This window comes from Gymnoscopelus microlampas (genome assembly GCF_963454915.1).
Source record: "Gymnoscopelus microlampas genome assembly, chromosome: 13".
NCBI lineage: Eukaryota > Metazoa > Chordata > Actinopteri > Myctophiformes > Myctophidae > Gymnoscopelus > Gymnoscopelus microlampas.
In genome coordinates this window covers 15,864,901-15,882,976 of record NC_139950.1, presented here as the reverse complement: position 1 = coordinate 15,882,976, position 18,076 = coordinate 15,864,901, and the positions used below count along the sequence as shown (strand labels likewise).

At 44.1% G+C, this 18,076-nt stretch overlaps 1 protein-coding gene across 1 annotated transcript in view; it reads right to left on the bottom strand.

The window, feature by feature from the left end:
• LOC311059381 (protocadherin-15-like) overlaps positions 1-18,076 on the bottom strand; it is a gene marked incomplete at its 3' end in the record, with an annotated part of 341,810 nt that overhangs the window by 123,102 nt on the left and 200,632 nt on the right. The window contains exons 17-18 of the mRNA XM_084077261.1: positions 17,707-17,786; positions 4,169-4,262 (exon numbers count right to left, since the gene is read on the bottom strand). Of these exons, the coding sequence (XP_083933387.1) occupies positions 4,169-4,262; positions 17,707-17,786 (174 nt within the window). The remainder of the gene's footprint in view (positions 1-4,168; positions 4,263-17,706; positions 17,787-18,076) is intronic.

The following is an 18,076-nucleotide window of genomic DNA, read 5'->3' as shown; positions in this document are numbered from 1 at the left end:
ATGTGGGGATCCTTGGCACAAAAAAGTTTGAGAAAAACTGTGCTAAATGCCTAAATAGTAAATTGTAGAGAGAGAGACAGAGAGACAGAGAGACAGAGAGACAGAGAGACAGAGAGACAGAGAGACCGAGAGGGACAGAGAGAGAGGGAACAGTGGGGATCATTCAGCATCTGACGGCGTATGAATGTTTAGCCTCAGAGCCATGCAGCCTGGCAGCGATATCATCATGGCAGCCGAACGCAGCGGCGAGAACGCATGCAGAACTCTCACAGCCGGAGACACAGAGGAGACGCATTCATTTCACGCGCTACCAACAGCTGACATGTGACTGCTCATCCGAGCGTGATGACGACGAAAACACAAAATCCCATTCTGTGTGTGTTTGTGTGTGTTTGTGTGCGTGTGGGTGCGTGCGTGTGTATTCAAAGAGGATTAGTACAGGGAGGGAAGGAGGGAGGGAGGTGAGGGAGGGAGGGCTGCTCCCCTCCACGTCAAGTTCCCATGGTTACAGAAGTTCTGTTCTAATTACATATCATGCCTCTCTCTCCCTCTCCCTCTCTCTCTCTCTCTCTCTCTGCATGAGTGCCACATCACCCCACCAACATGCACGCAGTCGCACACACATGTATATACACACAAGTATGGGTACACACTGGCAAGCACGCACATGCTCGTGCGCACACACACATTTGTTTTTCTATATGCTTGTGAGGACATCACAATTTTATGATTGTCATTATTATTGGAAACTGTACATATGCAAATGGACAATCCTAATCTGAATCTTTTTTCCTAATTGCAAGTCTAATGGGCTTTTCAGACAGCGAAGCGAATGACGCGCCTAATAGTAATTCATTTTCAATGAGAGGCAAGCGGGCAGGTAGGGAAGCGTGGGTATAGTCCATAGAGTTATAATATATCTAGAGGGCAGACTGCCCGCAGCTATTCATTTCAATGAAAGTTGCTCACTGGCGTTTGAAGCAACCGGAAGTACCTCTGCTTCCGCATTTGGGCACTACATTTGGGTGCCCAAATGCGGAAGTTTTGAACACCGAGCAGGTGCACTAGGGTTTCAAACGGTAGAAGCAAAGCGTTGCGTTCGTGCTTGTTTCATCCACACGCGCTTCTGAAGGTCCTTGGAACAAAATATTTTACAAATGTTCGCTTTAAAAAAATATATATTCAAAGATTTGCACACATTTTCACGATTTTTCAAAAATAGCAGATCTACAAGATCATAGCGTGGTAGCCAAAGAAATCTAATATGACGTTCCCGGATTGATTGGGTTAAACCATAAAACAACAATTTATCTTGTGAGGACGAGGAAAATGTACCTCAAAATGCTGCTATTTCTTAAATTGTAGCATTAAAAGGTATAGGAATAACAAACAATAGACACATATTAATGTATTTATGTCCACATAAGAGATACAATACAAGGGGTACAAGTAACAGCGTCTTCGCCATATTTGGCGGCTACCAAAATTGTCCTAAAAATGTCTATTTTCTAAATGCTACTATTTCTTGTATGTATTTTTACATCATGTTTATCATCCATTAAGAGGTCAAAGTCAAAAGTTCTTAAATTGTGGGGACATTTGGCTCTCTAGGAATAACAGACACACACACACACACACACACACACACACACACACTCTAAAATGCCAGCCCGCTCTGTTCCCATTGTGACCGCAGTTCCTCATGGCGGTGACCTTTAGCCCACAGGGGTCAGCTAATAATGTCCTGCGGTGACAAGATGTGTGGGACGCACACGTCCTGAACACGCGCACACACACACACACACACACACACAGGTGAAAAGCGCTGGTCACCACAATCCCCTCTATCAACATTAAGGTCAGACAGTCTTCCTGGCCGTGCGGTCACCTCATTGTGGTGAGGTTAAGGCTTTCATTCTGTTCTTTCCGTTGACCTCTTTGACCGCCAGTAACTATAGTACATTTACTGCGTCTACTCCCCACCCCAGGGATCTCTAGTTCCTCCTGTGTGTACTCCCCACCCCAGGGATATGTACGGCTCCTGCAATAACAGAAGCCAGGGGTTGTTGGCTGCTATGGCTCTTTTAAAACCCCAATCAATCAAAACACAACACAACATGCACGCACAAGTGGATGCACTCAGACTTACACCCATGAATGCACGCACTGTACTGTAAGTGTGCACAAGAATATCCACGCGAGCACTCGCAGGCGCACGCGCAGGCACACACACACACACACACACACACACACACACACACACACACACACACACACACACACACACACACACACACACACACACACACACACACACACACACACACACACACACACACACAGCGTAACAGAACATGAATGCTGGCCCCCTCCATCTCCTGGCAGGTATACCTGATGATCATATAAACCATCCTAATTTAATCAGACTTGACCTGGGCCGGCCCAGTCTCCCATCCAGCTGTGTGTGTGTGTGGAATGTTGGAGGTAGGGGTGTGTGTGTGTGTGTGTGTGTGTGTGTGTGTGTGTGTGTGTGTGTGTGTGTGTGTGTGTGTTTGTGTGTGTGTGTGTGTGTGTGTGTGTGTGTGTGTGCGTGCGTGTGGGGATCGGGAGGTTCGAGGTCTCTTTAACATGTTGTGTGTGAGAGGTAATGAACATTAGCTGATGAGCTGTCACCACCACTGATGCTGATTGCCTTTCTCTCTCACCGGCGCACACACTGACACAGAGTACCACAGCACCTAGAGGGTGCTGCATCTGTTAACACTAAGTGCTTGCGCACGCGAGTTTGTGTGTGTGTGCGTGTGTGTGTGTGTGTGTGTGTGTGTGTGTGTGTGTGTGTGGTGTGTGTGTGCAGACTAAATCACAAGAGACAAGACCTCTGTGAATGTAAACACACAAAACACTTGGGGTGCTTGGGATGCCATCCTACAGTACACTATGATTTCCATTAAAACCACAACCACACCTGAACGGAGAGGTAAGTAATAAGAAAACAAACTCGTACATTTTCACTAAACTACGAGTTCTGAATTCTGGGCTTCCAGAACGTACGTTAGCACCACCACCTTAGCGGGACCTAAATTTGGTTCTGAGAACCGTATCTGAAACCGAGCCGCAGCGCACGGAAACAAACCCACATCCTGTGAAATATATTTCACGGCACAGCATGATTCACTGTTCTTGTAGTCCAAAAGAGCCATAATGTGTGCATTTCGTTACACTATAGTGGGCCATTCATGAAGGTACCTAGAGTTGCATTGGCTGGGGGTGCGGGGGGTGGGAATTATGATCAAATCCATGCCTCTGCTTTTGATATCCCACCCTTTATCCCTGCTTCTGGACAGACTGAATTAAATACATATGCATTTTCTTGTGGGGAAAGCTCGACGCGTTAGGTGTTTCTGTTCAAAATGTTCTATGTGGATGCTTGTTGGATTAACCACACTCTGGAGGATCAGCTGTGTACATATTCATTTTGAGTTGGCAAGCTGTTTCTAAATAGGGAACTGGGTAGATAGTCGGCATTGTGGTTCCTGCGATTTGTTTCAGTGAAAATTTGTATTTTTTGAATTATTTGATTAGATTTTGTTGGACTTTTGTGTCAATATTGTAAAAGGTATACACCCACACATCCACTCAGAGACTTCTTCATTATGTGCCCAGAGACACATTAGCACATCATGAACGCTATACATTTCATACACTCACATACACGCACCACTACATGACCTCATACACACCTCATACTAAGGACCACATTGGAAACAAGCTGTAAGATTTGTTTGCATTATCCTTTTGATTATGGTGGCTTAGATGTATGTTACATGTGACATTATGTTTTATTTCATGATCAATAAAGATATCAATCAATAAATCAATTGTACATCCTGGAATACTAAATGAGGGCAAGATAGAGCAAGATAATCTCTCCTTTAGGGACATTTTTTGGGGGAAAAACATGGGATTTCTAGATTCTAAGGATTTAAAGCACACATGGGGACATGTGTGAAAGGGACTTTAACTTTGTGAAGTCACATGGGTAAAGGACAGTGTGTGTGTGTGTGTGTGTGTGTGTGTGTGTGTGTGTGTGTGTGTGTGTGTGTGTGTGTGTGTGTGTGTGTGTGTGTGTGTGTGTGTGCGTGTGTGTGTGTGTGTGTGTGTGTCTCACCCCTCCAGGGTATCCATCAGAGGCAGTGACAATAAGACGATACTGGTCAGTGGTCTCCCTGTCCAGAGGCTTGTCCAGGAGCAAAAGACCAATCCTGCGGAAACACACAAACGACGACACATGCATTACTACTGTATACCGGAAAACAGTGGTTTGCAAACTGGGTAACCACAAATTATTTTAGGGGGTCCCCCAGATGATTAGATTAATGTGCAACCAACATACAGTATACGTGCATACAGCAGCATATCTGCACATTTCTAAAGTTACAATGTAATGACTTTTAAGACCTTTTTAATACCAAATTGGCCAAATTGTCAAATATAAGAAAGAGTTGGCTCTCATGCATTGAAGGAGGTATGAGCTCGGCCCTGGCCTCCCTAGGTTGGCAGAGGGAAGGTAGTGCCCAGGATTACATAGACAATTGGCACTGGGTGTTAAAAATAGGGTTACAAAATCGTGGGATAAAAATTATAGAAAAAAAAAAAAAAAAGGAAAAAAAGAGGCAAACATGTGAAAATAGCCGATCTACAAGCTCACAACGCCTCGCAGTGAGCTTGTAGCTATTTTCACAATATTTATCTGTGGAACCGAGTTGAACTGGGGGGGGGGTCCCCAGTTCAAATATGATTTTGGGGGGTTGCTATACCCACCAGAGTTTTTTTTTTAAATAGCAGATATACAAGCTGGCAATGAGCTTGTATATCTGATATTTTTTAGTTTTAGTTCTAAATCCTAAGAGTTTTCTGAAAAACGTGTTGCTATCAAGTCAAAATTACCTTGCTTTTAATTGATTTAATTCTTGTTTGTGTTATTTATTATTTTTTTGTTGTTGCTCTTAAATTGAAAGTTGTGTTGGATTGTGTTTCGTTTTCATCTTCATTATAATTTCCTTGTTATTTTTCATTGTTAGTTTTCACCTTGTTGCTTGTTTTTCTTATCTTGCTTTTATATGTTTTTATCATCAGCACTTTAACACAAATACTCTAAATAGAGCAGTCTGACGTACTTTAATGATACCAGGACTTGAGTTCTCGTTCCTTTCCATATATCGCATGACAGGAGGCAATAAACGTAGACACAAATGGAAATAGCTTGTTGATTGAATTATCCAATCCTTATCTGTCAGTTAAGTACTTATAGTGAGTGGGTTGCAAGCCGTGAGGCTGTAGTTGTGAGACTAATTTGCAGCCACAGTGCTGGAGGGGAATTTCGCTCCACAGGGGGAAGGAAGAAAAAAGGGTAATAAAAAGATAAAAGGAAAAATAACGTATTACGTTCATTCTAATACAAGCGCACAAACACCAGACATTTTTAGGTTGTTTTTTTTGCCTTCATTAAACACTTAAAACCTAAATGGTTGACCGGAGTCCCTCAACACTAGTGTCTTTTCTGTTTTCTGTTATTGTGTTGAAAAGCTTTTGCTGAAAATAGCCGATCGACAAGCTCACAAGATCTGCTATTTTCTGCGAAAGCTCTACCCACTAATACTGATGCTAGGGTTTAAGCACGTTGGGCAAGACCTATCCGGTTGTGTGTCTAAACGGAAGTTGGCGGAAGTACCGCCCAAGGAAATGACATCGACACTTTACGAATCTGTTTACATTCTCCGTGAATGAAACACGTGTTGTGATTGGTCGAAAATGATTGTTTCCAGGGGAAATACGTACGACGGAAGTCCCGCCCCTATAGACACTCTCTGCATTAGGTCGTGACCAGGCCTTATTTATGCTTTTGTGTGACGGTGTCATGCGTCGAAAACAGCCAACCTTCGAGCTCACAATGCGCGGTGCATCATGCAACAATCCTCACACAGAGGAGAACACGATGAGAAGCGTTCCTGTGTGGCTCGTTGCTATCGTGATAAAGAGAGAGTCGGGGGAGATGTGTTCCATACAGCTGTATAAAAGCATCATGCTGATCTAAAAAGCAGTGGCTCTCAAACTTTTTGATATGCAGCAGCATTTGCCCCCCATCTCAAAAAGACTTTGTGCCATGGATCCCCAGAAGAGGAAATTTGTGTTGTTTAGAATTATTCAAGATGTTTTGAATATTTTCAATAAATGTGAGCTTGTGCACTTTTTGAGCAGCCAAAGTATAAGCTATGGTTAAGGTGGTTGAAAGGATTGTGATACCATATTAACTCATTTTGCTGGGGACCCCCTGGAACCCCATCCAAGGACCCCTGGGGATCCCCAGGACCCCATTTTGAGAACCACTGCTATAAAGCATCACAGAGGTCAGTCAGTCAGTCAGTCAGTCAGTGAGAGGGAATACAGATAAAAAAAACTTGAACCCTAGCATCCCTATTCTGGAGTGAACAATAATAGCAAATTTCATGTCACGTGTTGCACTGTCTGTGAGCTCGTAGACTGGCTATTTATTTCGCATTCGGGGTGATAAGGGACGCATCCACTTTGTGTCGGGGTCTTAGCACCCCATCAGGGTTCATTTCTCTACAGCAGGGGCTTTCAAAGTGGGGTCCGGGGACACCCAGGGGTCCTTGGGGGGTCCCCAGCAAAAGTAGTTAACATAGCATCACAATTATCTTAACCACTTTATCCATTTATACGTTGGCTATTCAAAAATAGCAGATCTACAAGCTCACAGCGCATCACTTTGTGCTGCATTGTATATATTTGGAAAATGTTGAATTTTTTTTTTTTACATAAATCTTCTCTTCTGGGGGTACCTGGCACAAAACCTTTTCAGATGGGGGTCCGCTAACAAATATATATCAATTTGGGGGCCGTTTAAAGTGACTTACATTCACTATCCCTTTCGTAATAATATCCACGTTCTGTGTGAATGCACTCACGATACAAACTGCTCCGTGAGTCCTCTACTACAATTCTGCTCTCAAAGCCTCTGATTTTCCCTTGAACACTTCACCCCACTCTGATGTCCACGTTTCTCCCACATGAACAAAAGTGTGAACCTTGAGGGGGACCTCAGGGCAAGGAACTGGGACGGGCTCTTTTCTTTCTTTCTCGCTCTCTTTTCTCTCTCCCGTTGGAGCTATAAAAGACAGACGGAAACATCAACACGTTTTGCCCCCAGTGACTGCAGTATAGGCAGACAGACCTCTTGTCATTTTTTTTCCCACAAGGTGTAATTTACCACTCTGGCTATTTCATCACAGGAGGCAGAATGGCACATTATCTTTGCTTTGCAGACACACATGCAAACACATGTGCAGACACACATGCACAAATAACACAAACATGTGCACATAGCTATGAACGCATTAAAAAATCCACTGTCACACTCCGAAGGAGCGGTTAACGGCAGGGAAGCACTACCACCAGATGAATGCGTGTTGTTTTGTACGTCTCGCAATCTGACAGCTGAATTGCTCCGAGCTGGATGTAAGTCATCCAGCTCTGAGCACTCGCTCTCAAGGTGCATTCACACCGGACGCCATCAAAATAATTGCATCGCTTGAAATGGAGGGAGCCGTGTCACTCTGCTCAACTGACAGTGACAGCGGTGATGGGTATGTTTACCTGTGTGCTTGTTAAGCTTGGTAAAACAAGCCAGCACGGCGCACGTGTGCTTACCAGAGACATACATTACTGTCTCTCACTAGACAATTCACAGGTGTTGTATCACAGGGCTTATGGCCTCCCTATTGTGAAATGCCTTAATTCCTTTTTTATTTAGTTTTTTATTTACAAGCTCACAATGTGTCACATTGCAAACACATTATGAGCTTGCATATCTTCTGTTTTGAACAATTCCTTTTTTTTTAAGATTAATGTTTTGGGCTTTGAAGCCTTTAATGATAGGACAGTAGACTGACAGGAAATGGGGAGAGAGATGGGGAGTGACACGCAGCAAAAGGTCGTTGGGATCGGGATTCAAAACCGCGACACGCTGCCAGGCTGGCATTGCAGCCTAGGGTGCCTGGACAGCCACGCTGCGGCCCAGGCCTAGTTTGAACAATTCTGACAATAAAGGCATGCCCAAAACAGGAAAGCCAGGTTGAAATTGGATAGACTGTCAATTTTTTATTTTTTTATTTGTTTAGCTTTTTACCCCTTTTTTCTCCCCAATGTAGTCGTTATGCCAATTGATTCCTCCCCACACACATTGTGTTGTCACTGCTGTTGTATCCTACTGACTCACCTGCCAGTGAAGAGCCCCCACCAGAAGACGTAGAGCCTTTGTCCTACTCCTCCCGCCCAACACTCCCTGCTGACAGCTGCCACCCCAGCCGGTAGGAGTATGTGCAGTGACTATTATCACCCTCCCCATCCGACTTCCCTCCCCAGAACACGGTCCAATTTTGTTTGTATAGACGCTCGACAAAGCCGGATGCACCACGGTGGATTCGAAACCCACAACCTCCGCGGTGGTGGGCACTTTACCACTGCTTGAATTTGAATTGAAAGTAAGTGAAAACGGAAATAAATACATACAAAAAAAAACTGGCAACCTTTGGGGGCCACAGCCCCCACTTTGAAAACCACTGGCTCAGGAAATCCAGCAAACTACATCTTCAAATGGATGCTGCATGGTTAACATGTGTTCACTTTGGTGAAATGTTTGAGGCGGGGTGACCTGATAGCAGAGTGGTTAGGTCACGTACCACATGGGTTCCAATGCCTGACAGCGAGTCCCTGGACCATTTTGCTGCATGTCACTGCCCTCTTTTCTCTCCCTCTCTCCCCCTCTCTCTCTCTCTGTTTCCTGACTGTCTCAACTATATATAACTATCAAATAAAGGCTCAACAAAAGCCTAAAAAATAACAAAACAAAAAAATGTAATGGCTTGAGTTCATCTTGCGCGATTCACGTATATTGCTCTATTCACGTTGCTCTGGGTATAGACGTAAAGTAACGCTTGATGTCGCCCATTTACATCGACATAATATTGAATTGGGGTCACTCCAAACAAATTGTGGCGCGCCCAGAGTGAATGATATATATATATATATAATTTATACATAAACACACACACACGCACGCACGCACGCACGCACGCACGCACGCACGCACGCACGCACGCACGCACGCACGCACGCACGCAGTAAGCGTTCACTCAGTGAAGTCAGGGAGCAACAGGCCTGAATATGATGATAATGTAGCTAGTGGTGCAGATGATTATGATGTTAATGGTGACGATGATGATGATACATGAGGTGATGATTATAATGATCAGACCAGAGCCCTTCATCCCCCAGTAGAGTCAAGGGACACATGCACTCCACTTGAGGCTGTGCGTGTCAGACAGCTTCACTGATCTTAAATGGAACATATCGACAATAAGCCTCTCCGGCCTACTTACTTAAATGGAAAATGGTGCATTTATACAGCGCCTTTATCCAAAGTGCTATATTCACCCATTCACACTCACATTCACACACGGATGGCAGAGGAAACCATGCAAGGCACCAACCTGCTCATTGTTGGGAGCAGGTTGGTGTTCAGTGTCTTGCTCAAGGACACTTCGACACCAACTCAGGGGGAGCCGGGGATCGAACCGGGAAACTTCCGTTTTACCAAGCGGCCACTCTAACCTCCTGAGCCGACGTCGAAAAAAGTGTTGGAAAGCTTTTGTTGACGAAAATCTGCCATTGAATGGCCGGTGGGTACACTGTTAAATCTGCTGTTGGCTGGGTGGTGGGTACACTGTTAAATCTGCTGTTGAATGGCCGGTGGGTACACTGTTAAATCTGCTGTTGGATGGGCGGTGGGTACACTGTTAAATCTGCTGTTGGATGGGCGGTGGGTACACTGTTAAATCTGCTGTTGGATGGGCGGTGGGTACACTGTTAAATCTGCTGTTGGATGGGCGGTGGGTACACTGTTAAATCTGCTGTTGAATGGCTGGTGGGTACACTGTTAAATCTGCTGTTGGATGGGCGGTGGGTACACTGTTAAATCTGCTGTTGAATGGCTGGTGGGTACACTGTTAAATCTGCTGTTGAATGGCCGGTGGGTACACTGTTAAATCTGCTGTTGGATGGGCGGTGGGTACACTGTTAAATCTGCTGTTGGATGGGCGGTGGGTACACTGTTAAATCTGCTGTTGGATGGGCGGTGGGTACACTGTTAAATCTGCTGTTGGATGGGCGGTGGGTACACTGTTAAATCTGCTGTTGAATGGCTGGTGGGTACACTGTTAAATCTGCTGTTGGATGGGCGGTGGGTACACTGTTAAATCTGCTGTTGGATGGGCGGTGGGTACACTGTTAAATCTGCTGTTGGATGGGCGGTGGGTACACTGTTAAATCTGCTGTTGAATGGCTGGTGGGTACACTGTTAAATCTGCTGTTGGATGGGCGGTGGGTACACTGTTAAATCTGCTGTTGAATGGCTGGTGGGTACACTGTTAAATCTGCTGTTGAATGGCCGGTGGGTACACTGTTAAATCTGCTGTTGGATGGGCGGTGGGTACACTGTCGCGTCGCGTCACAAGTTGTAGGGAAGTGTCGAAACTCGGATAACAATAGGCTAAGTGAAAGTTGCTCAGTCAAGTATTCAAAAGTACACGCTTAAAAAACGACTTCAGTATTCCATTTGTTTATATCAATGCATTGCTGTATACATATTTCAACATTTCCCCCGCCCCAAAAAAACTGATTTTCCAGAACTTTCCAGAAAATATCTGTACTGAAAATAATTGCCTACTGTATATATTTCACTATATTTCAAATAGGGCTCAAGTGGTTAATTAATAACTCCTTCATAGACATGGAGTGGAGTGGAGTGGAGTAAAGTACAGACACTCAAAGCAAAATGTACAGTACTCCAGTATATGTACTTGGTTACTGTCCACCACCATACTTGAGGCAGTGTGTATGTGAGATAGAGGTTCACTGATCTGTGGGTGATAGCAGCCCGCCTGCCTCCTCCACTCAGGAGACCAGAGAAGGAAAAAGATGTTGTCAGACAGATAGGATCTTGTTAACCCATTCAGACCGGGGACGCAGCTGTCTCATTTTAAGATTTCTTTGGGCTATTCAAAAATAGCAGATCTACAAGCTCGTAGCGCGGCACCGAGTGCCGCGCTACGAGCTTGTAGATCTGCTATTTTTGAAAAATCGAGATTTTTTTTGCAAATCTTTGAATACGTATATATATATATTTTAAAGCGAACATTTTTAACTCAAATCTTTGCTTCTGGGGATTCTACAAATGTCTTCTAAATCCTACAGTTTTTTTTACTTTGATTATGTTGCTATAATATCAGTGGTTCTCAAACTTTTTTCATGTCAAGGACCACCCAAAATGTTGTTCCAGGGACCCCCCAGAAGCGAAGATTTTAGTTAAAAATGCTCGCTTCAAAAGTATATACACATTCAAATGTTCATGATTTTATAAAAAGGCACTCGGTGCCACGCTATGAGCTTGTATATGTGCTATTTTTGAATAGCCAAAGTATACAATAATGGTTAAAGTGGTTACACACAGATGCGTTCCCGGCTTTAATGAGTTAACGGCAACTGTCAAGAGCACAAAAAAAAAGGCACGAGCGCAAGTCTCTTGTCCATCCAGGGCTTATAGTATCTGATGAGGGAGGAGGCGGCGTGCTGACATTTGATCTTTTTCCCTTTCGCTCAGAAAGGTCTCGCGTTCCCCTGCAAACGGCGTGTATAGCTCTTGATTTCCTGTCGGCCACGAGACGTGATCCGTTTTTCTTTTTATCTAAGGGGCTCGTTAGCCCCGTCATTAGCGCACGCCATCTGTGCTGCCACGAGCTTGATCCCACACATTCCTTTATTCCTGTGGCGTTCTGCCTGCCACTCACTGCTGGTCCACTATAAGCGGTCAGCGAAGAGTAAGGCAGTGATTCACCACCTGTGGGCTGTAGCCATAGAGGTATAATATAACAAAGGGCGGATTGCCCCGACCCCAGCAATTCATTTCAATGAAAGAGCTCAGTGGCGTTTTGAAGCACCCGGAAGTCTGCCGGAAGTAGAAATATTGGGTCGTTTTTGAGTTGTTTCGAGCAGCCATAGAGTTATGAGCATACGCACTAGTGTCCTTTTTGCGTCCTACGAGGTAATTCGCGAGGTAATTTGTGACGAATTACCTCCATGAACGAGCCTGTGTGTCGAGCCATGAACGCAAGATATTTATTGAATACACTGGAGATGCATATTTATATGTAAATGCATATGTATTTATGTATAATATGTTTACATATTTATATTATATTATATATATTTATATATATAAATATCTCAGTATTTTTTCCTCGTGCATGTATTTCTCCCGCCTGCAGTTCCAGCTTTGGCCACTGGGGTGGCGGCTTCAATGTTTCTCAGCAACTCTGGGGGCCTGGCCGTAGCCCATTGGTGGGCCGTGAGGGTATTGCAAGTGCGTCACCAAATAATTGACAAAACACTAAGGTTGAATTGTTTTCTTCAAAACAACAAATAGAAGAGCAGGGCAGAAGTGAACAACAGTAAATGAATAGAGACCGCACATTGGAGACCGCTCCAAAGGTAATGGGTTTATTACCACCAAGCCAACTGGCTCAAAACGTAACTTTTTTGGTGGTAATAAACCCATTACCTTTGGAGTTCCAGTGTGTGCTATTTTTCTTCTTTAAACCTTGAAACATGAGTTCTCACTGTGATACCGATAAACAGGAACTTAATTCTTAGTCTAGAGGGTTTAAGTGGTTAAAGTATACTACTTTAGTTCCATTGATCCAAGCCGGAACACAAATCGACTGCTTGATCATTCAAATAAACATGCTCTGAAAATGCACTAGGCCCGCCCATGGGTGGGCCGCAAACACTTTCGAGATTTTCAAAATGGGGCCCTGATCCGGAAAAGGCTTGTACGCCATCTGTGCTGAGGACCACAGTCCTTTCCTGTGGCATTCTGCCTACGCTCACTGCTGGTCCTGCTAGCAGCCAGCGAACGTAAAGTATTTCCAGCTCGGCCTAGCTAGGGGGATACCCCATTTTAGAGCAGAGTTACAGACTCATTATTCATATTAGCTTCATCCAAACAGCTCCATATGTGGCCTCAATTACACAGACCCTTTGAGCATACTGTACATTATCTGGGAGGGAGAGGTTGGAAAGAAGCACGATTTTTGCACACTCATCAAACTATAGGGAAGTTTATGTTACTAGGCAGGTGCTGGAGACCATGTAAGTCAGGAATGATGTATGTCAGGAATGACGTATGTCAAGAATGATGCAAGTGGAATGATGTAAGTCGGGAAAGATGTAAGATGGGAATGATGAATGTTAGGAATCATGCATATCAGGAATGATGTACTGTATGTCAAGAATGATGCAAGTGGAATGATGTAAGTCGGGAAAGATGTAAGATGGGAATGATGAATGTTAGGAATCATGCATGTCAGGAATGATGCATGTCAGGAACGATGTAAGTCCCCGGACCTCACTTTGAGAACCACTGCTTTACACGAAACATTAACATTGAGCAAGACACTGAACCCCAACCAGCATTACAACCAAAAAAAAAAAAAAAGGGACATTTGAATACAATTAAACATTTGTATTAAAGCGTCAAGAGAATAGAAGATATTAATAAGCTCAAATAAAACAAGATAATATGAGAATTTGTTATAATGTGCAGCAGGAGAAATACAAAATAAAAAAATAATGTAAGGCAACGGACAACAGAAAAGTCCTCAGCTTTGATATATGGCCAATTATCCTTTGGTTCATCGAGCTCGAAAGATTTTCTACTGCTAGGTCTCTGAGAAGTCTGCCATACAATGACAATAAAGTTTCTTTCTTTCAGAGGCAAGGCTGAGGCATGCGTGTGTGCGTTTGCGTGTGTGCGCACACTTGGATTCCTATCATTATGAGGGCCAAATGTCTCCACAAGCCTTAGAAATAGAGAAACAGACATTGTAAGGACCATTTTCCTGGTCCTCACAAAAAAAGAAAAAGAAAAGATAGTTAGAATTATGCTTACAATTAGGAAAAGTTTTGGGTTGGGGGTTAGGGATATATTCATACGCTGCATGCCAGCGTCACGCACTGGAATATACAGTAGCCGATCTACAAGCTCACAACGTGCCACGATGTGGGCATGTAGATCTGCCATTTATGGGCTATTTTTGATGCGGTCCTAAAATGTTTATGTCCTCACAAGTATAGTAATACAAACGTGTTTGTGTGTGTCTCTCCAGTCTATCATATCTAGTTTGGAGGGATTATACTACAGCAGAAGCAAGCAACGATAACAACAGCTGTCCCCAATCACTATGGTGTGTTGTCACAGTGTTTTTGTCGGCGACAGTTGCCACCCCGTGCAACAGGAAAAGTAATCATGCCTCCATTTAAAAAGAAGAAAAAAAAAAAAACCTGTTCCAACACGGCGGAGCAGATTAAGAGAAAACAAAAGGCGAAGCAACAATGCGCCTCCCTGCCCGCACACATAGCTGGCTGCCTGGGAGACACTGAGCGTGGCAGACGCACAGAGAGCTGTAATCAATTAGCCCGTTAAGACCGGGAACGCACCTGTGTCATTTTTTGATTTCTCTGGCTATTCAAGAGATCAGTTATTTTTGAAAAAATCTTGAAAATGTTTGCAAATTTTTGAATATATATATATTTTTTAAAGCGAACATTTGTAACTCAAATCTTTGCTTCTGGGGGATTCTACGAATGTCTTCTAAATCCTAACAGTTTAAAAAAAAAATGTATGTTGCTATAATATCAGTGGTTCTCAAACTTTTTTCATGTCAAGGACCACCCAAAATGATATGTATTTGTCCACGGACCCCCCCCCCATCTCAAAATATCTTGTTACAGGGACCCCCATAATTAAAGATTTGACAAAAAAAATGTATATACTGTATATATATATATTCAAAGATTTTCACACATTTACACGAAAAAGAAAAAACAAATAGCACTCAGTGCCGCGCTATGAGCTTGTATATCTGCAATCTTTTGAATAGCCAAAGAAATCTGAAAATTACACAGATGCGTTCCCGGTCTTAATGGGTTAATATAAGGAACGTGTCTGGCAAAGAGCCCCACGTTCTCAGTCTATCCACGTCTCCCCCATTCAGACATTCACACATAAGGCCTCCTTCCTCCCTCCATGTTTACTCGCGCTTACTTAGGGGATGGCAAGCAACAACTGGGTTATAAAAAGAAATGCATTTTGGACCAGTGTTTCCCAAATAATGGGTCGGGACCCATGCCAGTTTTGGGCCATTGACACATTTTTTATGGGTCGTGAGTAAATATCCTTTTATTTATTTTTTTATTTTTTCTAAATTTAACTTTTGGGTCATTATAATTTCAAAAGCTTCTCAAAAATAAAATAAAAAGCACACACAACTACGCATTGTGAGCTTGTAGATCGGCTAGTTTCACTACTAGATTTGAAAGCGGCTACGAGTCCTTCAAATCTAGTCCCATAGTGAGCTGATCAGAGCAATGGTCACAGAGTTATGGCCATTTGAAGTTTTAAACACTGCTGTAGTGACTCATATGTGTGCAATTTATGCTTTTTTTTGGTGTGACTATTCCCATGTCAGTCCCCTGAACAGTGTTTGTGCCAAGTTTGGTGCGGACTGGAGCAACGGTGCACTTGTGGCCCCCTGGGGCAGGGGCCCTGGTGGGACTAGTCTCACGGCAGGCCCCTGAACAGTGTTTATTCTCATTTGGAGTGAATCATGGTCTGAGTCTACTTAAGGGGCTGAAAGTGTCCAAGTGTGAAAACGCCCTAACGCAATTACTCCATCACTCGCTCTGACAATCTGTATTATCAGTGGGAGGCTGATGACAATGATTTTCTTTGTTTAAAGGCTCCCGTCTGACCTCCCCATCCTCCATCTCTTCCTCTCTTCTTTTCTTCCAGCCACACGCTCGTGTCGAACACAGCGGGGTGAAGGACAGAGGGACTCTCGGTTACATGTCATTACTCTTTGTCGAAAAGCGCCCCTAGTTTCCCGCCCTGCACTCGACAGAGCAACATGAAAAGAACGACCTAATCAAAGATTAAGAATGGGTCAACGTCTCCTTTTGTCAGGGTTCCTTCAGATATGATGTTCCATCATCCACCAGGCCCCTTTGATGAGCCAGCCACCGTTTGCTTGAGATTCTGTCCAAATTCCATAAAAGCCCAGATAAAACCCTGCCGCCTCTCCGACATATGTGAGGGCTTCAATATAGCCCTTGCGTTAGTATAATACTCTGCCAACACAAGAGCTTGTTATGGTAATTAGGTCCCAATCAAGCAAAGCACTTTTTTTTTTTCTTTCTCGGGTGGTGCAGTGGTAAAGTCCCTGCACACCACCACGGAGGTTGTGGGTTCGAATCCACCGCGGTGCAACCGGCTTTGTCGGGCGTCTATGCGAACACAATTGGCCCGAGTTCGGGGGAGGGAAGGGGAAGGTGATATCGGTCATTGCAGGTACTCCTACGGGCTGGGGCGGCACCTGTCAGCAGGGAGTGTTGGGCGGGAGGAGTAGGACGAAGGCCCTACGTCCTCCCGGTGGGGGCTCCTCACTGGCAGGTGAGTCAGTAGGATACAACAGCAGGGACAACACACCAATGTGTGTGGGGAGGAATCAATTGGCATAACGACTAAATTGTGGAGAAACAAGGGGGTAAAAAACAAAACTATACGACCCATTCTGAGCCACCGACCAACACTCCCTCCTCTTACTCAGCCATCCCCCCTTCCATCCGTCCATCCATTATGTCTCTCCTTATGCATTTTCCCTCATCTAAACGCTGATTCCTTTGCAGGATGGCTGATGGCACATTTAACCCATTAAGACTGGGAACGTATCTGTGTCATTTTAAGATTTATTTGGCTATCAAAAAATAGCAGATATACAAGCTCATAGCGCTAATTCTGAAAAAAACTTGAACATTTTTGCAAATCTTTGAATATATATGTTTTTATTTTGATATATATTCAAAGATTTGCACAAATGTTCCCAATTTTTCAAAAAGAAAAATCTGATCTACAGAACTACAAGCTCATAACATGGCACTCTGTACCGCACTATGCGCTTGTAGATCTGCTATTTTTGAATAGCCAAAGAAATCTAAAATGACAGATGCGTTCGAGGATTGAATGAGTTAAGCACTAGCCTGAGTTAAACTATTTTGGACTCAGAGCTAGCAGTAGGTGTGACAACCCCTAGCCCCACCTTTGGAGCGAGGAGGCGAAGTCTGAGGAATGGATCAGGTTGTCTTTATGGAAGCGGAATGCTCCACGCTCAGCATGTTTCATTCGGAAGCGACAGCAATTAGTTATGACGTTGTCACACAGCTGGATCACTGGACCCCTCCGGAGAGCAAACTGTGGTGTCGGGGCAGAAACCTCGTATCTCCATATTTTAACTGTTTTTCGTGAATTAACACCCTACTTGATCATACTACAGCGTCACACAAAAGCATCAAAAGTAGCAGATCTGCAAGCTTGTAGATCTGCTACTTTTGCTGTGTTTTTATTTGAATCATGAAAGGTAACGGTTTTGAACATGGTTTCCAGGTGACAGAGACAGTGATGTAGGTCTATATTTATGTGGGTATCCTTGACTTGCCGAAACAATATGATGAACTTACTTTTCAGTGAGGTTGAAGGTCTTCTGGGGGTCTCCGCTGATGATCTTGTACGTGATTGGGTCATTCTCTCTGTCTGAGGCCTACACAGAGACACACACAGGGAAACTTGAAGGTCAATTCCTATAACAGCTCTATAGGCTGCCATTGATCTCTGATGGCCAGCTAAACAGTATGGATTGGGGGATAAATCCGTATTTTGGAGTCTCGCTGGGGAACCGCCTGACAGGTAAGCGCCTCACCGAGGCGAGGCAGTGGGACAGGGGCAGAGTACAGCCCAGAGGACAGCGTCCCAGCCTAGGCAGCGTCATTGAAGTGCGGTACGTGCCAATCTACCTCCTCACTCAGCCTGATTTGACGACATTTTGAGAGG